General features: G+C 40.3%; 3 protein-coding genes across 5 annotated transcripts; all 3 read left to right on the plus strand.

Moving 5' to 3' along the window:
• The first annotated feature begins 3338 nt into the window (after positions 1-3338).
• Positions 3339-11795, plus strand: FASN1 (Fatty acid synthase 1). The gene is made up of 5 exons (XM_068295560.1): positions 3339-3832; positions 3901-10619; positions 10692-10787; positions 10851-10994; positions 11059-11795. The coding sequence occupies exons 1-5, from the start codon at positions 3610-3612 to the stop codon at positions 11170-11172; spliced, it is 7296 nt and encodes a 2431-aa protein (XP_068151661.1). The 5' UTR covers positions 3339-3609; the 3' UTR covers positions 11173-11795.
• Positions 11796-16011: 4216 nt separating this feature from the next.
• Positions 16012-22317, plus strand: fusl (fuseless). 3 transcript variants are annotated; one of them, XM_068294585.1, is made up of 5 exons: positions 16012-16231; positions 19918-21118; positions 21189-21341; positions 21400-21583; positions 21644-22317. In XM_068294585.1, the coding sequence occupies exons 2-5, from the start codon at positions 20387-20389 to the stop codon at positions 21964-21966; spliced, it is 1392 nt and encodes a 463-aa protein (XP_068150686.1). In that variant the 5' UTR covers positions 16012-16231; positions 19918-20386; the 3' UTR covers positions 21967-22317. The 3 variants fall into 3 exon arrangements, with proteins under 3 accessions (XP_068150686.1, XP_068150688.1, XP_068150687.1); XM_068294587.1 differs by lacking the exon at positions 16012-16231 and adding an exon at positions 19016-19073; XM_068294586.1 differs by lacking the exon at positions 16012-16231 and having other exon boundaries at positions 19826-21118.
• A 985-nt stretch (positions 22318-23302) lies between these two features.
• On the plus strand, positions 23303-24245 carry LOC137581095 (acylphosphatase-2). Its single transcript, XM_068295265.1, has 3 exons — positions 23303-23658; positions 23803-23929; positions 24041-24245. The coding sequence occupies exons 1-3, from the start codon at positions 23595-23597 to the stop codon at positions 24153-24155; spliced, it is 306 nt and encodes a 101-aa protein (XP_068151366.1). The 5' UTR covers positions 23303-23594; the 3' UTR covers positions 24156-24245.
• Positions 24246-24253: the final 8 nt, after the last annotated feature.

Below are 24253 nucleotides of genomic sequence, written 5' to 3' on the forward strand. Positions count from 1 at the left end.
TCCATGTCATGTCATTTGCTGATATGTACATACATATTTATGTATGTATATGTACATATATCGACATATAAATAATCTCAATTGATTGGAATATTTCGAGTGGCTGTTTGGCCCTAATCTTTGACATTTAATATTATTCTTCCTGTTGAGCACGCGTTCCAGCAAACATTTCCGAACATCAGGTATCACATAATCGTTATCAGACTATTTCGGAATCACCCCATCGTCCGTCCGTTGTCCGCACCTAATCATCGTCGGCTGCCTAACAGCTTATCAGTCTTTGGCAATGAACTTGAGAAGGCAAAAGAAGAGAGCGCGCGCGTACAATGTACATACATGCATCGTACAGCGGCAAAAGATGAGGAGATGGACATCCTCATCCACCCACCCACCGGATGACCAGGAAAAACAGGTGCGCGTGCACTTGAGAGCCCACCAAACCGCCCGACCCTGCCCTGCCCATAATCAATAACTGTGAAAATAGAATTGAGTGCATAAATAAACAATGTAAAGTGCCTTCTCCAATTCAAACAGTTTACACATTTGTTTATCCAATGACGCAATTTTCGCACAAAAAAAATGTGGCCTGATGGAAAGAGTGGGTGACGCTACTGATAAATCAATATAAAAAAAAAAAAAAAAAAAACTCACACCCATTGAGATAGTCCAATCGTCTTGTTCGACACAGCAATTATAGTAAAAGGATATGCATATTATATGTTTGATATTTGTGTTTCCGATTAAACAAATAGTTAAGGCGGCTCAGGCTCGGCTTAATATCAGACAAGACAGAATAATAAAAAAAACATAATACTCGAGTGAACTTGAGAAATCACGCCACCTTATCTCATCTCAACTATACAAATTGTACACGCGTTGAACTCATGTGTGTGCGTTGCTGTATGTATACACATCAGGGACGGATTTAGGGGTGGGGCTCAACAAGAGATGGGCCTCACTTGAAATGAAAACGAATACAGGGAAAGGCAACCAAAACCGAGCAGCGATCAGAACTAAACCCTTTTCACTTATGTATGTATATTAGGAACGTTTCAAAAATATTCTATAAACGAATTTCACAATAAGTCACTTAGTCCGTAGCCTTCTTTTCGGAGAATGCGCCCCTATACATACCCATACACACAAACTTACAGCCGGCTGGCGAAATTTGGTTCTCATACGACGCTAGGCTGCTGCCCCGTCTCTTTCTCCAATTACAAAAAAAAAAAAAAAAACATAAACATAGACGCCAAATCATACGACAGATAGAGAGAGCGGGAGAACCTCCAAACATCTGCGGTGGTTCGTTTGATAAGCTTTTTCTCTCACTCTGTATTTTGAAGAGTTTGCCGGCTGATGATTCTTTCAGCTCTCAAACAAAGCTGGCCTGGTTTTGGCTTAGGCTTCCTCTTCTGCTTACTCTCTAACTGTGCCTTTCGGGGTTTCAACTTCTTTTCCCTTTGTTGAATCATTCTGCACATCGTACGAGTTTCTTGGCGAATAAGAAAGCAGCTTGCAATTGCCTTGGTGTGAGTGTACCACAGAGCGGTATTTTCCGTTTCCCCCAACGAAGTAGCAACCACCACCACGAGTTGCCTATGCTAACAAATATTGTGTTGCACCAACATGTTGCCCGCATCACGCCACAAACTCTCTCTCTTATTCTCGCTCTCTCTCTGTTGCGGGCTCTTTTTGTTACGCCGGCTTCTCCACACACAAATCACCTGATTTTCAATTTCTATACTGGTTTTCCTCCTACGCCTTGCCCCTTTATCCGCTAGCTTCCATTAGTGCTTGAATTAAAATGTATGTATGTACATATGTAAGCACATACATATGTATGTATGTATGTTTGTATGTATGACTTAATTTGTGAAATTTAATGCTTAAAGTTGTTAAAAAGAAATTTAAAGCACATGTATGTACATATTAATGTTTCATATGAATTGTTTTTATGCATTATGAAATCAGCAAATATTTTGTAAATGTTCATTAGAGCGTTACGTTATTTAGAACTAGAATTTTGGAAAACAGTTAATCAGGAAAAAGAATCAATCCTAACTATAAACAATTTTTGTAAGAATGTAATGCCTAGCTCAAATATGTATTTAAATTTTCATTACATCATTATCCTTATGCCTATCTTTAATTTTCCCCGGGCATACCCTGCGTATACGCAATTGTTGTTTGTTTATTTTTGTTGTTTATTGTTTTATTAGCCTTTGGTTAAACAACACTTTTAGAAATTAAAAAACATCCCTGCCCCACACACATTTAGGGCTGTTCAAAAAGTTTGTAGAATAAAAACAATGACAATTTTACACAATTATCAAATTAGTAACAGTTTTGAATACTTGTTTTTACGCATTAAATCGTTCGTTGTGTTTTTGGTTCATGATCTCTGATTTCAAGTTCGAGAAAGTGTCAAAAATCAATGTGTAGATAGAATGACCCTACACTCAACTGAGGCACTTAACAAACAAGCGAAGCATCGTTAAAAATGTAAGCTACAAATTACGTATACATAGTGTGTGCCAGCTTAACTAAAAATAATAATGTTTGAATGATCGTTGTAATATTTTTAGTGATGATGGTGGCTTAAATGTTTGATATTTAAAATAACTGATTGAAATTCCATTTCCAATTACTTCTTGGCTACATTGACCTAATACAAAGTTTTATATTTGTAATTTCCCAAACACTGAGCCGACACTAGGTTCCAAAGTCCGTGTAATTCGTCCCACCTTAACCTACACGTGCCCTAATACGATACGATTAACTGTAATTTAAAAAACTGCCGCCCTTTATTCGATGCCCGGAAGAGCGAAAGCTTTTATGATTATAAAAGCTTTTTAATGCTACAACAAAACAACTGACAAACCAAAGTTATGTCCTTATAACCCGGCACATAAACAAAAAGAAATATGTATGCTTGTTAATATTTAATTAATGAAGTAGATCCTTTAGGTATACAATGTTTATTACATTACTGCTGAGTATCGGATAGAAAACAACACAAGGAAGAGGAGGAGATAACAATCCATTTTCCAAATGTTTAATTAATAAAATGGCATGATAATATTCTGTAGTAATGTGAGGCAATTATTTATAATCGTTAAACTGTTTTTTTTTTTTTTTGGCATTTGAACTAGTATATGAGTTATGACTTTCTATAGATTGCAATATGCACCTAATGCTATGCAATCAAAAACTAATAAAGAGATAATACTGTAGCATACGATAAGGCTGGGTATAACATAGGCCATTTCAAACGAAATTCCATGTAAGGTGATTTTATGGTAATATTCTAAACTTTTTGTTTATGTTATTTATTTTAGCGCTAAAGTTAGAGACCTGTTGCAAGCCGTGGACCATCAGCAGACTGTTGCGATTAACTGTAATAATAACACCACTAGCTATCATACGCCAACTGGACAAAATAACGGGAAAAGTGCCAGAGCCAATCGTCGTCGTCGTCGCCGCAATAGGAAACAAAATTCCCAGCAACCTGACGCCTTTCAAGATTCAAGCGCGCAGCTAACACCCAGCACCTCCCATTCCCATAGTGCACCATCTGAAACCCTAACCCCGAACAACGATACATTCAATATGCCAGCCCGTTTCGAAGAAGTAATCACTGCTGAGCCAGCCGCAACTCGTACTGCCCCCCAATTGGACCTGGGTGGTGGACAGTATACGCAGCTGAACGATGAAATAGCCATTACTGGTTTCTCTGGTCGCTTGCCAGAAAGTTCAAGCATTGAAGAATTTAAGCAAAATCTCTACAATGGCGTTGATATGGTTAATGATGATCCCAGACGTTGGGAGCGCGGTAAGTCTAAACAACATATTCAAAGACTCGCATTTGTTTTAATGAAAGCTATTTTCTTTTATCGACAGGGCTTTATGATCTTCCCGACCGTATGGGCAAGATTAAGGAAGAAGATTTGGAAAACTTTGATCAGCAATTCTTCGGTGTTCACCAGAAGCAAGCCGAATGCATGGATCCCCTATTGCGTATGCTCCTCGAACTGACTCACGAATCAATCATTGATGCTGGTCTCAATCCCACCGATTTGCGTGGCTCCCGTACTGGCGTGTACATTGGTGTCTCGACTTCCGAAACTGAGCAGCATTGGTGTGTGAATGCGGATCGCGTGAATGGCTATGGATTGACTGGCTGTGCCCGTGCTATGTTTGCCAATCGTATCTCATTCACTTTTGATTTTAAGGGACCCAGTTACAGCATTGACACTGCCTGTTCCAGTTCGCTGTATGCCTTGGAGCAGGCCTACTCGGACATGCGTGAGGGCAAGATCGACAATGCCATTGTTGCCGGAGCGGGACTCATTCTAAAGCCCACCATGTCGCTGCAGTTTAAGCGTCTCAACATGTTGAGTCCGGATGGTAGCTGCAAAGCCTTTGATGAATCTGGCAATGGTTATGTCCGTTCCGATGGATGTGTTGTGCTTCTCTTGCAGCGCACTTCGGCAGCCAAGCGTGTGTATGCCTCTGTTTTGAATGTGCGCACCAATACGGACGGATTCAAGGAGCAGGGCATTACCTATCCCATTGGAAAAATGCAGAATCGTCTTATTCGCGAGACCTATGAGGAGATTGGTCTCAATCCCAACGAAGTGGTGTATGTGGAGGCTCACGGCACTGGCACCAAAGTCGGTGATCCACAGGAGGTGAATTCCATTACAGACTTCTTTTGCAAGAACCGCACTTCTCCCCTGCTTATTGGTTCAGTTAAGTCAAACATGGGCCACTCAGAGCCAGCATCTGGTGTGTGCTCAGTAGCCAAGATTCTGATTGCCATGGAGCAAGGTGTCATTCCCGCAAACTTGCATTACAACAAGCCCAATCCTGATCTCTATGGCCTAGTCGATGGGCGTTTGAAAGTTGTGGACAAGAATCTGCCATGGAATGGAGGCATTATTGGTCTGAATTCATTTGGTTTTGGTGGCGCCAATGCCCACGTTATTCTCAAGTCAAACCCCAAACCAAAGGCGATTACACCCCGCGACGGAGCTCCTAAGGTGGTTCTGGCCTCTGGACGTACGTTTGAAGCTGTCCAGGAGCTTCTCGAATCGGCCACCGATCACGCCAATGACGATGAGTACCTGCAATTGTTGAACGATATCCACTCCAAACCCATTCCACTGCACTATTTCCGCGGCTTCGGTGTAGTCAGCACCACCAAGGGTTCATTGCAGCGCGAGGTTGTTGAGTTCACCGATGAGAAACGTCCTATTTGGTACATCTACTCTGGCATGGGCAGCCAGTGGGCTAGCATGGCTAAAGATTTGATGCAAATTGATGCTTTTGCTAAAACTATTCAACGCTGCGCTGATGTGTTGAAACCAGAGGGAGTGGATCTTATTGATGTGCTTACCCGTTCCACGGACAAGACTTTTGAGAACATCCTCAACTCTTTCATCTCCATTGCCGCCATGCAGGTGGCTCTTACTGATTTGCTCAGCTCGTTGGGCATCCAGCCCGATGGCATTGTGGGACACTCTGTAGGTGAATTGGGTTGTGCTTATGCTGATGGCTGCTTCACCCCAGAACAGACGGTTTTGGCTGCTTTCTGGCGTGGTAAGAGTATCCAGGATACACAGCTCGCCAAGGGAAAGATGGCAGCAGTTGGTTTGAGCTGGGAAGAAGCACACAAGCGTGTGCCCAGCGACTGTTTCCCCGTTTGTCACAACAGCGAAGACAACTGCACCATTTCGGGACCAGAAGCTTCCATTGAGACCCTGGTGGCTAAATTGAGCGCCGATGGTGTCTTTGCCAAGGCCGTTAATTCCAGTGGCTACGCATTCCACAGCAAATACATTGCCGATGCTGGACCAAAGTTGCGTAAAAGTCTGGAGAAGATTATTCCGAATGCCAAGAACCGAACTACTCGCTGGATAAGTACCAGCATTCCAGAATCAGCCTGGGACACTCCCGTGGCCAAGCAATCGTCGGCCGCTTACCATGTAAACAACTTGCTATCCCCTGTGCTGTTCCATGAAGCTCTCCAGCATGTGCCCAAGAACGCAATTTCCATTGAGATTGCCCCCCATGGTCTGTTGCAAGCCATCTTAAAGCGTGCTCTTGGACCGGATGCCACCAATCTCAGTCTTGTTAAGCGTGGCCACGAGAACAATGTGGAATTCTTCTTAACCAACGTGGGCAAGCTGTTCGCCGCTGGAGCCCAGCCGCAAGTATTGAGCCTTGTACGTCCCGTCAGCTATCCAGTGGGACGCGGCACTCCAATGTTGAATTCAAAGATTGGTTGGGATCATACTCAGAAGTGGTTGGTTGCCAAATTCGGCAAGGAAACTACTTCGGGCGAGACTGTGATCGAGGTGGATCTTTCTAAGGAGGATGATGCCTTCCTGGCCGGACATACCATCGATGGCCGTATCCTGTTCCCCGCTACTGGCTACATGACCCTTGCCTGGATTACCTTTGCTAAAATGCGTGGTGGTGAATTCCACAAAACTCCTGTTGTGATGGAGAATCTGGTATTCCACCGTGCCACCATTCTCAACAAGAGCGCAGTGGTCAAGTTCGGTATCAACTTCTTCGACGGCACGGGCAACTTCGAGATCTGTGAGAGCGGCAGTTTGGCCGTGTCTGGCAAGATCACTCTGCCTGAGACCATTGAAAATGAGGAGCTGCCTCTGGATGCACAAACCGCAAGCACTGCAGCCAAGCAGCTGGCCACAAACGACGTGTACAAAGAGCTGCGCCTGCGTGGCTATGACTACGGCGGCATTTTCCGTGGTATTCTGAAATCCGACACCATTGCCTCCACCGGTCAGCTGCAATGGGTGGACAATTGGATTAGCTTCATGGACACCATGCTGCAGTTCAGTATCCTGAGCAAGAATTTGCGTGAATTGTACCTGCCTACGCGTATCGAGAAGGCTGTTATCAATCCGGCCAAGCACTTGGAGCTGATCAGCGCTCTTAGCAAGGAAGCTCAGTTGGAAACCGGACTGCCAGTTTACTGGTACGATGACATCAATGTTATTAAGAGCGGCGGCATCGAGTTACGTGGCCTGAAAGCCTCTCTGGCTCAACGCCGTCCAGGCACCCAGGCTCCTCCCACTCTTGAACGCTACACTTTTGTGCCCAATAGCAACACCAACGAGTTGCATGAGAACTCGGAGAAGGCACGTTTGCATGCTTTGGATGTGGCCATTCAACTGATCATTGAGAATTCCAGCGGCGCCGTTAAACTAAAGGGTGTGGAACTCGCTAATGGACGCAATCCCGATGTGTTAGTGGCCAACCGCCTGCTCCAGATCATCGAGGGTGAACCTGTGCTCACTGGCGATGTGGCTGTGGTTACCTCCAATAATAACGAAGAGACCATAACCAGCGCTTTGGGTGATTCTGGAGTACGCGTCGTATCAAAGGATGTGCTGAAGGAGCCGGTGGAGCAGAACTGTCACTTTGTATTCGGAATCGATGTGTTGGCCCGACCTGACACCAAAACTTTGGAAAACACTATTGCCAGTATTCGTGATAATGGCTTCCTGATCTTTGAGGAGACGTTAACCAGTTATACCAAAACAGGACGTGGACTACTTGAGAAGTTCGGATTTGTGCCAATTCAGGAGCAGACTCTGGGCGGTACTCGCATCTTGGTCTTGGCTCGCCGTAGTGTCGACCTAAAGACTCGTAAGTCCGTGATTGTCCAAGCTACGGAACAGAATTTCAATTGGGTTGATGATCTAAAGGCTGCCTTAGCCACAGCTGCCACCGAGGAGCAGTACGTTTATGTTGTCTGCCAGGCCGAAGAGCTCTTTGGCGCCGTTGGTCTAATGACTTGCATCAAAAATGAAAATGGTGGCAAGTTGGCTCGTCTGGTCTTTGTTCAGGATGTCAAGGCTGAGAAATTCTCATTGACCTCACCTCTGTATCGCAAGCAGCTCGAGAAGGATCTCATTTCCAACGTGCTGAAGAACGGAAACTGGGGTACTTTCCGTCATTTGAAGCTGGAAACCCAGCAAGCCACTCTTCAGGTGGAACACGCCTACGTGAACGCTCTGGTCAAGGGTGATTTAGCTTCGCTGAAGTGGATCGAGGCAGCCAAGGCCGATAGTGCTGTCCAAGCCAACAAGGATCTGGAAACATGCACCGTCTACTATGCCCCGATTAATTTCCGCGATGTGATGTTGACATCGGGCAAACTGGCTGCTGATGCTCTTCCAGGAGATTTGGCCGAACAGGATTGTGTCTTGGGTCTTGAATTTGCTGGACGAGATACTGCTGGTCGTCGCGTCATGGCTATGGTGCCGGCCAAGTCCCTGGCTACAACTTGTGTGGCCAGCAAGCGCATGATGTGGCAGATTCCCGAGAAGTGGACCATGGAGGAGGCATCCACAGTGCCGTGCGTCTACTCTACTGTCTACTATGCTTTAGTGGTGCGTGGACAGATGAAGAAGGGTGAGCGAATTCTCATTCATGCCGGTTCCGGAGGCGTTGGTCAGGCGGCAATCTCTGTGGCCCTGCATCACGGATTGACTGTCTTTACCACAGTAGGCAGCAAGGAGAAGCGTGAGTTCTTGTTGAAACGTTTCCCCAAACTTCAGGCCCGCAACATTGGCAATTCCCGTGACACATCATTCGAGCAGCTTGTTATGCGTGAAACCAAGGGACGTGGTGTGGATCTTGTCTTGAACTCTCTGTCCGAAGAGAAACTTCAGGCTTCTATTCGCTGCTTGGGACTCAATGGGCGCTTTTTGGAAATCGGTAAATTCGATCTGAGCAACAACAGCCCATTGGGCATGTCAGTGTTCCTTAAGAACACTTCCTTCCATGGCATTCTGCTCGACAGTGTGATGGAAGGCGAGGAGGAGATGCAAAATCAAGTTGTCTCCCTAGTGGCCGATGGTATCAAGAATGGCGCAGTTGTGCCATTACCGACATCCGTTTTCAATGATCAGCAGGTGGAGCAAGCTTTCCGTTTCATGGCTTCGGGCAAGCACATCGGAAAGGTGGTTATTAAGGTGCGCGACGAAGAGGATGGCAAGAAGTCACTGGTGCCCAAATCGCGTCTGATCAATGCTATTCCCCGCACCTACATGCACCCAGAGAAGAGTTACATTCTGATCGGAGGTCTTGGTGGTTTTGGTTTGGAATTGACAAACTGGCTGGTGACCCGAGGAGCCCGTTACATTGTTCTTACATCTCGTTCGGGAGTGAAGACTGGCTATCAAGGTCTCATGATCCGCCGCTGGCAGGAACGTGGCGTTAAAGTAGTCATTGATACCAACGATGTGACCACCGCTGCTGGGGCCAAGAAACTTTTGGAAGCTAGCAACAAACTGGCTCTGGTCGGAGGCATTTTCAATTTGGCCGCTGTGTTGCGTGATGCTCTCATCGAGGATCAGACAGCCAAGGACTTCAAGACAGTCGCAGATCCAAAGGTGACGGCCACCAAGTATTTGGATCAATTCTCGCGCACCATTTGCACAGAGTTGGACTATTTCATTTGCTTCTCTAGTGTGTCTTGCGGTCGTGGTAACATTGGACAGACCAACTATGGTCTTGCCAATTCCGCAATGGAGCGTATTTGCGAACAGCGCCAGATCAGTGGATTCCCGGGCACAGCCATCCAGTGGGGAGCCATCGGTGACACCGGCTTGGTTCTGGAGAATCTTGGTGACAATGACACTGTGATCGGAGGAACCTTGCCCCAGCGCATGCCTTCCTGCTTGCAGACAATCGATCTCTTCCTGCAACAACCGCATCCCGTTTTGGCCTCCATGGTTGTGGCTGAGAAGCGCAAATCCGACCAATCGGCTGGTGTTAGTCTAATTGCCACTATTTCGAACATTCTTGGTCTGCGTGATACAAAGAATATCCAGGATGCTGCTTCCCTGGCCGATCTGGGAATGGACTCGCTGATGAGTGCTGAGATCAAGCAGACTCTTGAGCGTAACTTTGACATTGTTTTGTCCGCCCAGGAGATTCGCCAACTGACCTTTGGAGCTCTAAAGCAGATGGATGGTGGAGCCGAAGTCAAACCAGCTGCTGCTGCTGCTGCCCCAGCTGCTGCAGATGGCACAGCCAAATCACCTGTTTCATCTCGCACAGCCAGTCCTTTGGGTGATGGCACTCAGGTTGTCTTCACTACCGCCCTGATGCCCACGGAAGCCATTGTTCGTCTGGAGACAAAGGCCCCTGCCACAAGCAAACAGACCCCCATTTTCTTCATCTCACCCATTGAGGGATTCGCCACCGCTCTAGAGCCACTGGCCAAGCGCCTGGAGGTACCCGCCTATGGTCTACAGTTCACCGAAAATGTGCCTGTAGACTCTGTGGAGTCGGCCGCCAGATTCTTCATTAAACAACTGCGTACTAAGCAACCCAAGGGTCCATACAAACTAGCCGGCTACTCATTTGGTTGTCTGCTCACCTACGTGATGGCCGCCATCCTTGAGGAGAGCAACGAGATTGCCAACGTGGTAATGTTAGACGGAGCACCCACCTATGTCAACTGGTATACGAGTAGTTTCAAGCAACGCTACACAGCTGACGATGACAACAACAATCACAGCTATGGCTTGGCCTACTTTGGCATTGTCCTGGCCAACATTGACTACAAGGCGGTAAGTGTATATCAAACTTTACATAGTAAGAGGGAAAACAAAACTAATGTAAATATATCTTTCTTTTTATAGCTGGTCCGCCTGCTTTTGGTCATTCCAACTTGGGAGGAGAAACTCGAAAAGTTTGCTGAACTAATGAGTGTTGAAATCAACCATCCTGTCGATACGGTAAGTAATTCCCCAATTCTAGTTTAGCAACAATTAATTAATTACTTTTATTGTCAATTTTAGATCAAGAAATCGGCAACCTTATTCTACAAGAAACTGGAATTGGCTGACAGCTATACGCCCACCTTGAAGCTCAAGTCGAGTGTGACTTTGGTCAAACCCACAGAGAATTCTGCTAAATTGGACGAGGACTATCGTCTAAAAGAGGTGAGTTTAGCTAAACCGCAAAAAGAATTAATAGAACTGAAGTTAATATCATTTTCCTTTGCAGGTCTGCATTAAGCCCGTGGATGTGCATACGGTTGTAGGCAATCATCGTACCTTCCTCATTGAGGAGCAGTCAGTGGCGACCATTCAGAGTATACTGAAGCGTCTCTTCAACTAAGTCCATTCCCCCCCAAACCAAAAAACAAGCACAACCCCTAACCTAAGCATCACTTAAGACAAATTACACGCACATACAATACTCGTGTTATCCACTTGTGGAATCACAAATCTCCGTCTCTCTATCTGTCTATCTATCATGACATGCACCGGTTCATTTAGTTAGCATATTTTAGTCAAATGAATTTATGTTACGTTGAGCAGCATCAATTGCCAACGAAATTATCACAGTAACGCACAGTTGAATACATAATATATCCTCCAAATGTGAATTAGATATAAGTCATTCAGTGATCGATTTAATTGCCGTCTCGCAGGGTCCTTGTAAAGAGTCCAGGTCCAAATTAAATTCTTTATGGATCCTGCGATTCTGGGCAATTGAATGATGAACTGAAACGTCCCCAACTTACCAAATATATATCTATATCTAATTGTATGTGTATATTACGTTGCAAATTTTAGTTTAATTTTTTTCCTAATGCTAAGTCAGTTACAATTAGTAATATTTCATGAATTTACATTCCTCGATGTATGCATGTAGAAGTGAAAAATTGTTATATTGATGTAAACAATCACTCATGAATATTGTGGATATTAAAAACAAATAAAAACACATAAATAAAATATTGTAAAAATGAATAATATCAACAACGCCAATCTATATCGATTAACAAGGACACTCTATGAAAGCGTTTAAAAGTGGGTCTAAGAACAAAGTAAGGAAAATAGGTGAAATAATGAAAACCTTTTTAGAATCCAATAATCCAATCGACTGTCAATGCTGATCAACAATATCTACACTTTATAGAGTCGAAAAAGCTTCCTGCTGCCTGTTGCATACAATTTGGCGACTTTAATATACCAATTTTCCCTCTGGGTGCTTGGTATACAAAATATTTATTCAATACATGTACATAAGTATAGGTCGACGCGTTTTCTTCGTAAATTTAATCGCCAGCAGCGACACAAAACCAAATCGAAGTCGACACACTGCAAATTGATAAGAAGCCATTGCCCGAGTTTTTACAACCCAGCGACGAAGTGTGATTGGGCCATTTATGTTTGTGTTTTCGCAATACATTGATACGCCGGCACGTTTAAGTCATCCTCTCATCCGACACTGAGAGAAATACTTATACTCAATTGACGTTACAGCGAATTATTAGTCTGACAACATATAGCCTTATATTCGACTTTTTTTGATCAAGAGTTCATCATTATGGCATTAAATATTAAACATACACAATATTAGTATGGAATGCAGCACTCATATTTTTGGAAGTATTTCTCTCAGCTTTATGATTGACTTTCGTTAGGCATCTGTAGATAAAAGTATTAGACATTTCCTTTTGGTGTAAAGAGATTTAAACATTTCCATAAATATATAGTGGGGATAAGTGAGTGTCTTCTATATTGAAGCTCAGTTTTGAAATTAATTTATATTTTATCAAATAGATCAGACAATCTGTATGAGATTCTAAAAATCATTTCATACAAGACTAGGAAAATAGAAGAACTCGATTTTGTCAAGTGTACAACATGAGTGACAGACATTCTATGTATATTGTTATAGCGGAAAAATACACATAATCTGGTTGGAAACATTTACATTAAATTCTAATCAACTAGTCAAACAGCTAGGGGAAGTAGGTAAGTTAGCAGTATAATCATAATTATACCAATATATGTATTTATAAGCGTAGCAATCCTCTTTTGTGTTTCATACAAATTTTGGACTCTTATCAGGTCGTAAAGGCGATAAGAGAGCCGCCAGCTCGCCAACTGGCATCGTCAAATGGTTTTGGTTCATTTGGTAGTCGAAATATTTGACAGCGCTGTTTCAGTTCGTGAGAAGTCGCGCCATCGATTTGGAGGATTTGTATGTAAATGTTTAAAAATTTTGATTAAATTTTATTTACCTTGCCCCAACCAAATATCTCAGACGACTACGTAGTTAAGCCCAATTAAGACAAAAACTTAATAAATTAAAATATCATCGGCGAAATGTTGATCGAATTTAGCCAGTTCATTTGCATAGTCGCCTTTAGCCCGGCATTAACTATGTCAGGGGTCATTCAAACGACAACGAACTAAAACAAAACTTTTGCCAAATTTTGGATAAATCTACGCACTTAACTATGGATTCGTTGCTGTAGGTTAGTTATAACAAAAATTCCTATTAAATGTTAAGCATCTCTCTTCTCTTTGTGTCTTCTCAGGATTAAGTTCATTTAGTTCATTATGAATAGTTCGATTCTATATATACACGACTTCCTGGAGAAGAATTTATTTAAGCAACAAAGTTCGTTTTAACTGATAATGCCAATAATATATTAAGGCAATAAAACAGATTATGTACATTTTTGTATTATTTCAAATGCTTTCTTTCTAATCTCAACCAATTAAAAATCAACTCGACAAGGTTAAATTATAATTTATATTTTTACCCATTAGTTTTTGCCAACCTAAGACTTATTTTTAGTAATAGGAAACCGTTCAGACTTGTAGAATAACTTATACTTAATCGTTTACTTAATTAATATTTATTTCTGAATCATTTGATCATTCGAACAGATTTTAATTTTACAGCACTCTTTATGGTCAACTTGTAGGTCCTTAAAACCGTGTAACTCGATCAAAAAATTGATCTGATTTTTATATTTTTGATCTAAAATTTCCTGAGATGAGCTAGGATAACATCGGATATGAGTTAAGATTCTGTGAAATATCAAACTGGGCCAATTGAAAATTTTCATTTAAATAGTTTTCCCCTAAACATTTTTAATTCATTTTCAATTTGTCAACCGTAATTAAAATAAAATCTAAATTACAGTAAGCACGAGTAAAGTCTGCACAAAATCGAATGATAAGATTGAAAGATTTTCGATTTCGACTTTTCGAATGAAAACCCAAAAACACAATCACAATCTTTGGCACCAAATTTCAAGGGCAGCCATTAAATTAGAATTAATAATTGGCCCAAAACCCACTCATCACCTTGTGAGTGTCTTTTCCCAATTTTTTGTTTAGCAAGTGTGTCTTATCAAATCAAACAAAGAGACACATGATCATGACTGCCAACTATACAAATATACTTTTGTTTACAATGCTGCGATCCCATACAAAATATCTAATCTCAACCCAGACGTAGACGTAGAAGAGTTATCGTTTGCGGAGATTTATGCAAGGCAGGATCTATTTGGGAAATTTTGTCCAATAATTGCAATTCAATAAATTGATTGTGTGATTGATTTTATAAATATATTCTTATTTTTTTTACAATCACAGTCGTCATAATAAATTTGTTTGCTTCGAGTTTTCAGTTGTTTTGCGCTATCTAATAATTATTCACCCATAAATTAACACTCCGATCCAAAAGGGAAAGTAGAGCCGATGTTCAGTTCCCAGGCAAATTGTAATTGAATATTTATAAGTGCATTAGTTGGACACTCACTTTATATGGTTTTGAAGTGTATATTCATTTTTGTTGAAAGTTTGCAATTTAAATGTTTGAAATTAGTTTTCTTTTTAGTCAAAATATAACTCCATCTAAGGGATTTTCTATATATAGTTTACAACAAACCGAATTTGTATTAAATATAAATTTCATGAAAATAACCAAAAGGGTATTCAAAATTCACCGACTTCTTCACTAATTGTTGAAGCTGAGCGCACAATAATTAGAGAATCCAAATTTTATTACCTCATTTGGCATACATCAGATATATCTGATTTCAATTAGAAAATCTATTTGTCTATGGAAAATCAGATAGTAAGTAAGTTTGTATTATTTATGTTCCCCATCAGTATTTGCAATTCCATTCATCAACTCTCGAAACACACTCGAATACTGAATATATTTTTTAACACATTTTGTATTCAATTTAAATTGATCATTTGGCACCTGCGTTAGTTTCGAGGAACAATGACAACACTGTCCATTTGTGCAGTATTGTCAAGTAATGTTAGGAAGCTTTGACGATTCTTTTGCAAGCTTTGCGCAGCTGGAAAATTTCAAAATTACAAGACAATATAAAAATAGAAATTTGAAAAATATCACAAAATTTAGCTTAATGTTTCACAATATTTTGGACAGATTTTCTTAGTTGAAGATATGAAAAAGCATATAAATTTTCAGACCGATAGCAAAAAACTAAAAGTTTCGAGCAAAAAGCTACTCGGTGACACATGTCAAAATCCAATCAAGTGTGGATGCTGGGAGATCAACGTTTAGTATCAGAGATTTCTGCTTTGCTATCAAAAATAAAATTGAGCACCAAATTGTTATGTTGAGCTCACAAAACGGGCTCGAGCTGGACCTCAGAGACACCGAGGTATTGGCACGGCAAACGGCTACACGGCGTGTGTACTCAGTCCGAATCCGAAACTCAAATCAAAACGTAGTTCCAGTTTAGCACAACTATTGCCTTCGACAACGTGCCGTGAGCTTGTCGCGCAAAAACAAATGAAAAATCTCCGAGTTCAAACAACCGTACAAAATAAACTAGATTGCATTTGCTACAGTGAGTGTGTGTTTGTGTGTGTGTGTGTGTGCGTGCGTATCTATGAGGGGCTTAGCCGATTCCTATAAGTATATATAGTAGTAGCGCCAAAATTACGCGCATTCGAACGTCTAACTTCTTCGACTAACGGTCGCTTCGATCGAATCCGTAAACGAATTAAAAATCGAAATTCGAACAGATTTCGCGTGCTCATTTCCGGTGCGAATACGAGACGATGCGGATTGAATCACATCGGACAAACATATTTATGTTCCTTTAATTTAGCCGTGCGTGTTACAACAAACCCAAATACAAAAAATATATATATATGTATATACATATATAAATAATAATAATAATAAATAAACATAAATAAAAAGTTCACCTAAAACAAAAGCAAAAATCTGCTCAGTTCATTGGATCGTGCTCTCTCGCTCTTTCTCTCGTTATCATTTCATCGGCTCACGCACCCACGCCGCAGCCGCTGCCGCTGCCGCAGTCACAGCTGCTGGCACTGCCGCTGCGCTCAGCAGCAGCAAATGCTGCTAATTTTAAAGAGTAAACAATTGTTTTTGTTTTTTTTTTTTTTTTTTTTTGCATAATTTGTTGTATCTTACACACACTCTCTCACCACACATTCATCCACCCATAGAGCCCACACAAGACCCGTTTTAACTGTGCACACATTTTAATGGGAAGCAATTGATCGACATTATTGGTAATAATAAATAGTTGTGATTTAACCAATTTCCTTTATCTAATCAAAGAGCCGAGCACTGCAAACAACTGACTATGTAATAGTCAAAAGTCAAAAATATTAGTCTAACTTTTCGATTGCAATTGCACAAGAATGAGAAATGATTTGAAATGATTAACAAAATGTTGCAACGATTTGGGGCAAGTTTTTAGACTAAAGATTAAAATGGTTGTCATTTAGAAAATCTGCCATTTTGTGGCCTAAGTATTCATTAATTCAAACATTCATAATTTACATGAATGGAAGTTTAGCTAAAGTTTTAAAAAGTCTTTTCAATGTTTATTTAATACAAATACAAATGAGTTCTAAAAAACACAACAAGAAGTTCCAATAATACAAACCTGTTATGGTATTTGTTTGGAATTTGTGAAGAAAATTTTGAAATTGAAAATTACTTTTGCAATAAAATGAGGAAAAGGCAAACGAAAGCAGATCATTTGTTTGGCGAAAGGGAAACACATTTTACATAATCAATCTTTTAACATGTTTAGTTAATTTTAATGGCTTATTGTTACTAAAACTTATGTTATAAAGTTTAAGTAAGATATTCCATTACTTTCAGTATTACAAGTATCTGAGAATGTGATGGATTTAAAGATAAATGATCATTAACAAACTCTAGTTAGTAATATCAACAAAAATACCTCCGACTAGATTAAGTAAAACAAATCAAATGTTTTAACACGTGTCTCCTTCCTTCTTTATGTTCAGTTTTGAAATTTTAAATCTTTTAGTTAGTTAATTTTTTAAGTTCTCTCAAACGGTGAGCAAAAGGGTTTTCTATAAAGTTAATTTATTACAAAATATAAAAAAATTGTGATCAATCCAGTCAAATAAAAGATGCTCTTAAGAATCACAGTTAGTAAGTAATATTAGGGTATCGGTGTTGACTCATGTTTAGCCTTTCAAGTTTGAACTGTATGAAAATTAAGTATATATCTTTCTGACAACATTGACACCAAATATAAAGCACTCACACATACAATTTGCACACTTTATCCGTCGATGGTAATAACAAAAGTAAATCTTGCACAAAGGCCAACAATTGTGGGCCTAGTCAAATGTAAATTTCACTCCAATTAAACAGAATAGAGAGGAAAAACGTAAATGCTCACTTAGAGGTCTTAAAAAATTAACAAGATCCAAACACATCTGCTTGCTATAAAGCGAGGTAAACACATACATATAATACAGTACTTAGATACGATTAGAACTTGTGATGGGATTGCCTTATCTATAAAACATATTGTTGGCAAACCTAATTAGCTAAAAGCTATATACCAATATACATTTATGTATATTCATTTATACATATATACAAACAAGTGTAAGTTGAACCGACAACTGGCAACGACTTATCAAATGCCTGCGAAAATTTCAGCAAATTGGAATTTGAATTGTCACCCGTTCTTTGTCAATTAGCTGAGATAATTGGAGTACAATATATAGGGAGGGAGCAATTTTGGATGCTGGATGGATAGGTCGATGGATGGATGGACGGATCAAGAGGGATAAAAAGAGGTGGGAGGATGGGGTGGCATTGCATTGAAACGTGATTTGACTGCACTTGGGAGTTGTGAACTTGAAACTATGTATGTATATACATACAAATAAATGTATATGACAATCTCGCAATCCGCTGATCTTGAAATCTATCACTATCATATCCAAATGTCGAAACTGACCCGACTGCCCAACTGCAGCTAAACGACCCAACGAGGAAGTCTTGCTGAGCACTCAGCAGGGTTTCCATTTAGCCATTTCTATTTAAATGCGAATGAGCTTGACCCAAACTAGTAGCAAGCATTATTTAGCAGAGCTTAAACCAATGCCATTCCAATGCGATGGCATACCCCCTCCCACTCCTCCCACGCCTCCTTCTCAACCGAAAATAGTGTGTTTAATTATCGCACAAACCAAGACCAGAGACAAATCAGAAACATCCTGCTGCCGTCGCTGGAGGTTCTTTTTGTCTAATTAGTTCGAAAGCGTTGCTGGGCTATTTTTGAGCGCGACAATTCATAATTGACAGACTGTCAGACAGTCAGACAGTTTCAGTTCTATTGGTTTAATTTGAATTCAGTGAAAAGTGCAAAAAATAAACTCACACCTAGGATCTTTAATGCCAAGATGCAATACTAAATTGTTGCATCATCGTTCCGTTTTGTTTTGAAATGTTTTAGTTGATCAACTGTTTTCCATGCCCCTGACCTGTGCCCATGACAAGTTCAAGTCTCTGGACAACTTTCGCTTTTATTTCGGTAGCATTTTACTTTAAATCAAAGCTCTTGTTGTTAGAGGGCATTCTTAAATTGAGTCTATTAAGTACTTGAGATAAGTCATAGCCGCACTTGAGCAGATCTACACGTTTTTTCATAAACATATATGTACATATATACACAAACATATATGGGTAGGGGCACTCATCGTCAACAGACAATTGTCATATGTTTGACGACTATTAATGTGACAATCCCTGCTCAGGTGACACGGCCCATATAACAGTCACATTGCCAGGCCAAAGTAGCAGCTCCAGTCTCATGATAACCCTAAATTAGTGTACATTAGAGGTATATCAATGATTCATAAGAAATATGACAGATTTTTGGGGAGAACAATGAAAATTCTGTTGTCAATGTTGAGGTAAGCTAGTCTTATCTTTCTACTATATGACCAAAACAACATAATATACAAGACTTTTTTTTATTTTCTTCAAGTTTGAAATTTATTTAAGCAATCTTATTGCTTTACTGACTTATCCATGGCAACTGTTTAGTTAGAGTTTATCAAATTTTGAGTTTTTGTGACTCAGGGAAATGGAAAAATTTTGAATTATGAACGATAAAGAAATCAATTAATTAATAATGCTAAACGATCGTTTATCTATAACCATGCTGCTAAAAAAGCAAACCTTTATTATCGTTTGTGAATTACTTAATTTGATTACTTTTCGAAGCTAGTCTGGTTCCATCAATCTGTTTAGAAGTTTTCAGTTTATATGAATATTTTATAGACACATCAAATATGTATTAGTTCTACTCAATTGAATATTACAAACCAGTTTCTTTAATATGATTTCGAATTAGTTTTTGTTTAAATGTTTTAGACTCTTTTGCTCTGAAATGTGTCTAGGAAGAGGCGATTAAGTATATCAAATGAACGCCTTGTAAATGTAATAGGAATTTGCACAATAAACATTTCTTAACAATCAGAAACTTAATCATTAACTTGTGAATACCAGATTTTGGCAGATGATTCCATCTCCACAATCAACTCTAGTTTTTTGTTGTTATTTGTTATAATGAAAGCAATAGGGAAACATCTTCCCAGTGCCTACCATAATACTAAAGCTATATACATATGAAACACGCTCGGCACACGGCAAATTGTAAAAGCCATAAACCTGAGACCGCTTAAATGATAAGCAAAAGATTCAACCCGAGGGATGAACCTGATAGTAATGAATGTCTTCGATTTTTATTTTCAGGCGCCGCAGCAGCTCAGTGGAGGGCAGAGATAAGGTGAGAGGAGAAGAGAAGGGCCGAAAAGAGAAGGTGGCATTTGTTGTCAGTGGTCGTCGTGGATTTTGCATATTATACAATCCCAGACGAAGGACAGACGATTATACTGGGGGCATTTAACTGAAACAATTATCAGTGCCAGATTATTATCAGTGCAGCGGCTACGGTGCAACGTTAAATAAGCAGGAGCATCGACAGCGGGAAGAGCTCTCCAGCAAGCCGAACGGACAGACGGACGGGAGGGCGGACGGACAGACGTCAAACACAATGTCAACATTTGCGATCCGCTTAAACCGAAACCATTGCGAAAACAGTCTCAACGCGCAGCTGAACAGTTGAGAAGCATTCGGGGTTCTGGTCGAGACCCAAGCTAACATACATATCCGGAGAGCGAATCAGTAGCAATTAAATCTAAATTAGTCCAAACCATCAAATATGCTAACTACGGACAAATCCACAGCGGCGGCGGCCCCGACGCCGATAATTGTCAGCAGCAGCAAATCACTGAAATCTCATTGCCATGGCCCATCGCCCTTGCCCATTGCTGCGTTGGACCAGCATCAGCCTCATATCCATCACCTGCAGCATCACCATCCCACCCACCCCCACACACACCAAGGCCATGTCCTTGCGCCGAGCCAGAGTGAGAAATATTCGGCGGACACACCACGGCGAGACATGCACGAGCTTCTGTTGGAGCTGCTCGATGTGCTCATCTCCTGCCTCCTGGTGGCTCCCTGTGTGATTGCCTATTGGCGCGGCACTTGGGAACTGATGGGTGTTTATCTCTTTCCCACTAGTCTGCCCTTATCCTCTTTGGCCTCGTTTCTGATCGGAGGCCTGGGCCATTTTGTGTTCACCATTACGCAGAACTTTTTCAAGGATCACATACATCCGGATAAGCGAAGACTTACCTACTATGTCGTCTCGCGCCTATATACGGCCGTCTTTGGCATTGTCTGTGTCAATATGTGGCGTGGGGCTTGGATGCTCTGCGATTGGCTGACCAGCATTGAATCACTGGCAATCATTTCGGTGGTCACGGTGGTGTCTCTGCTCTTTCTGGTGGCCACACGAACATTACGTAATCTTGGTGCGGCTCCCTACGCCGTCACCATGGACCACAAAAGTGATTTCTTTGAAGTGGATACAATGTTTAAGATTCCGGTAAGCACTCACGCACACACACCCACAGATTGATATATTGGCGTGAATCTGACTTTTGGTCTCTCCCAAGGGCTTCAATCAACCTGGACTCTATGTGCTGGACACACTTTTTTCGGTGTTTGTAATAGGCAGTCTGGTGGTCATTGCCTGGCGCGGTGTTTGGGGCATATTTGATCTAACTCTGTTTCCCACCAACAAGGCAAAATCAGCTTGGGGATCACTGGTAAGTAAAATGCAGCCCACAAGAAGAAGCCATCAACAACATTGCTATACCCCTTCAGCTCATTGGATATCTGACTGTTTTCGTGACATTCGTGATCCAACCATTGATGCGTTATGTTTGCCGAAGAATCGATGGTATTTTGAAACTAATCATTTGTGACATTTACTATTTGATGTGCTTTTTTGGAGCTGTGAATGCCTGGCGTGGTATATGGAATTTGCTCGATGTTTATCTCTATCCAGGTAATGAGAGATAGAGAGAAATGTTACGTAAGAACTTGCTAACCCGTTCGATTCATTTAGATAATCGCGTATTGAGCTTTTGGCTGACACACATCATTCCCTTCCTGTTGTTGGCCGCCTTCAAATGCTCCAACTCCATTTTGGTGCGTGGCGTTTTCATTGATGCCGAAGGTCCTGGAGCCGAGTGTGTTGATATTCCAATTAGTTATACGCGTCTTCATTTCCTACGCGAACGCCGCAAGAAAGCCAATCAGCCACCACACTATTACTTTAAGACGGATCAGGCCTCGTTTAGTGTCAAGCAAACGGAAAAGGATAAGGAGGCACAGAGTAGTCTTATCGAGAAACAACCACATGCCCATGCCCAGGCTCAGATTGTGTAGAGAATTTGTTTTTCCTGCACATTTGTTTTCGTTTGTTATCATTAATTTTCGTTTCTACGTCTAGATGTTAAACTAATGTTAAAAATGTTAACTAAACTTAATTCCCAATATCATCTTTAATGAGCTTACTTAACTGTGTGAGTTTAATATTTTGCAAAAGCAAAGGTAATATAGAAAAAATCAAACGATATTTGTTACTAGTGACGAAAGCATATACCCCATGCAATAGGCGGGTCAGTCTGCTGATGCATACATTTTAGCCTTGTATATTTAAATTCTAATATGCGAATTAAAGAAATCATTGTAAATAATAAATCTGGTATAATAAATATATTAGTATTTACACAAACACATTAAACTGTGAGCTCAATGTTGGGTTTTGTTTACTTTATCTTTAGTATTTGATGCTGTTTGATGATGTACATACATATGTATGTATGTGTGTATGTACAATATACCTTAATTATCAAGAAATATACATATATAAGAAGCCAATCCCATGACACTTTCATTGTCAAAGTTATGTGTAATAAATTGACATGGTATATTACGTATACGCAGTGTATTTCACTTGGTAATTGGTGGAGTTTACTGTGATGTAAAAATACGCATTATTCAAAGTAAATATAATACGTCAGTTGTTTGACATAAAATTCCATTAAATTCTCCCCATTAATATAGAAAATCAAGGAAGAAAGGCTAAAAACCTCAGCAAAAATGATAAGACACACATACATACATATGTAGGTAAATGTTTTTAAACAGTCATAAGTAAATAGCCCAAACAATACTTTGCATATGTATAACATACAGTATACAGTATATACTATGTAAAAATCCAATTTCACTTTCAGACAATCGAAAGAATATACACACAAATGTGAAATTACAAAAATGTCGCATAGTCTTTAGCGATGAACTTGTCATTCTTCACATTGTTAAATGCTTTTGCCATTGAAATCGAAAACAAATGAGAGCTTATGGGTAAGAAAAGTCTTTGTTATATTAGGCAATATTGGAATCTTTGAAATATCATTTCATCTTGGTTAATTATATGGTTTCTGGCAATAGAATCAACTACCAAGTGAAAGATAAAATCGTTAGTTCTCTCAAGTCATTGCATTCTGTTTTCTCTGTAGGGCATTCAATTGCAGTCGCAGATCGAATATAATTACCCCGAGCGGATGCTTTCCGTCCCTCTTGTTAGTGTTTAAAAATAAGAGGAACAAAAAGTACAATAAAATGCTAAAATAAATACGCAAATGAAAAATCGAAAACGCAAAATAGAAAGCAATTGATATGTGTGGCAAGCAGAAGCGCAAATTCGTTGAAACTTGGCATTTTAGTTTAAAATTTGCGACGGTTTGTTGAAAATCAAAATCGGATACACGAAAAAATACGAAATATATAAATATAATACAGATGTATATAATAAAACTTTACAAATAAAAATAAGTCTATTAAGTGAGCTGTTCCAGTTAAAATGTATTGAATAGTCCAGGACCTTTAGGTGTAATTAACAAACCTTAACAAACTTATTTTCTGCGCATAAAAAAATATAAAAAGAGTATTTACATAACAATTAAAAGTGTAAATTTTGGTTAAATTCAATAAGGGATTTAATCGCAATGGGTATACCGGATATACGTCAGTTGATTACGCTGGAATTTGAAGTGTTTGGGCATGTACAAGGTGGGCAGGTTTTATATACTTTTAAGCCACAAGCTCAAGGCTATGAGAGCTAAATGCTATAAATAATTTTTGCCATAAAGTAGCTCGTTACTTGTCCTTGGCTTTGTTTCTCTTAACAAGAAATCATTTCATTCAATTTACCAGGCCTGAATTTTACAAAAGATACTCGTGAAAGATGCACGAAACTGGGGATCACGGGATGGGTGAAAAATAGCAAACAGGGCACGATAGTTGGCAAGATGCAGGGCCCTAAAGAGGAGGTCGAAAAAATGTAAGTTTTAAAACAAAATTACCCTGAGTATAGACTCTGGAAATGTCATTCTTGTTGTGAACATTGAAATCAAACTTAATAATGAATGTCATTACTTTGGGTTTCCCATAGGATTACCTGGATATCGAGTGAGGGTCCACCAGGATGCCAAATCGATCGTTGTGATCTGCGATGTCAAAGCAATCTCAATCGGCTGGATTACAAGGACTTTGCGATTAGATTTTAAATGTGTTTTACTTAATTTGTGTGTTTTGTTTTGTGCCTTATTTCGATAAGTTTGTAAATAAAGAAACGTTTTAGGATCAAGAACAAACAAGACCATAC

Source organism: Drosophila tropicalis, unplaced genomic scaffold, assembly GCF_018151085.1.
Source record: "Drosophila tropicalis isolate 14030-0801.00 unplaced genomic scaffold, ASM1815108v1 contig_845, whole genome shotgun sequence".
NCBI lineage: Eukaryota > Metazoa > Arthropoda > Insecta > Diptera > Drosophilidae > Drosophila > Drosophila tropicalis.

Coding starts and splice junctions, on each gene's coding strand:
- LOC137581095 (XM_068295265.1), top strand. CDS start 23,595: ATGGGTATACCGGATATACGTCAGTTGATTACGCTGGAATTTGAAGTG. Junction 23,659..23,802: donor AGTGTTTGGGCATGTACAAG/GTGGGCAGGTTT, acceptor TCAATTTACCAG/GCCTGAATTTTACAAAAGAT. Junction 23,930..24,040: donor AAAGAGGAGGTCGAAAAAAT/GTAAGTTTTAAA, acceptor GGTTTCCCATAG/GATTACCTGGATATCGAGTG.
- fusl (XM_068294585.1), top strand. CDS start 20,387: ATGCTAACTACGGACAAATCCACAGCGGCGGCGGCCCCGACGCCGATA. Junction 21,119..21,188: donor ATACAATGTTTAAGATTCCG/GTAAGCACTCAC, acceptor GTCTCTCCCAAG/GGCTTCAATCAACCTGGACT. Junction 21,584..21,643: donor CGATGTTTATCTCTATCCAG/GTAATGAGAGAT, acceptor CGATTCATTTAG/ATAATCGCGTATTGAGCTTT.
- FASN1 (XM_068295560.1), top strand. CDS start 3,610: ATGCCAGCCCGTTTCGAAGAAGTAATCACTGCTGAGCCAGCCGCAACT. Junction 3,833..3,900: donor TCCCAGACGTTGGGAGCGCG/GTAAGTCTAAAC, acceptor TTTTATCGACAG/GGCTTTATGATCTTCCCGAC. Junction 10,995..11,058: donor AGGACTATCGTCTAAAAGAG/GTGAGTTTAGCT, acceptor TTTCCTTTGCAG/GTCTGCATTAAGCCCGTGGA.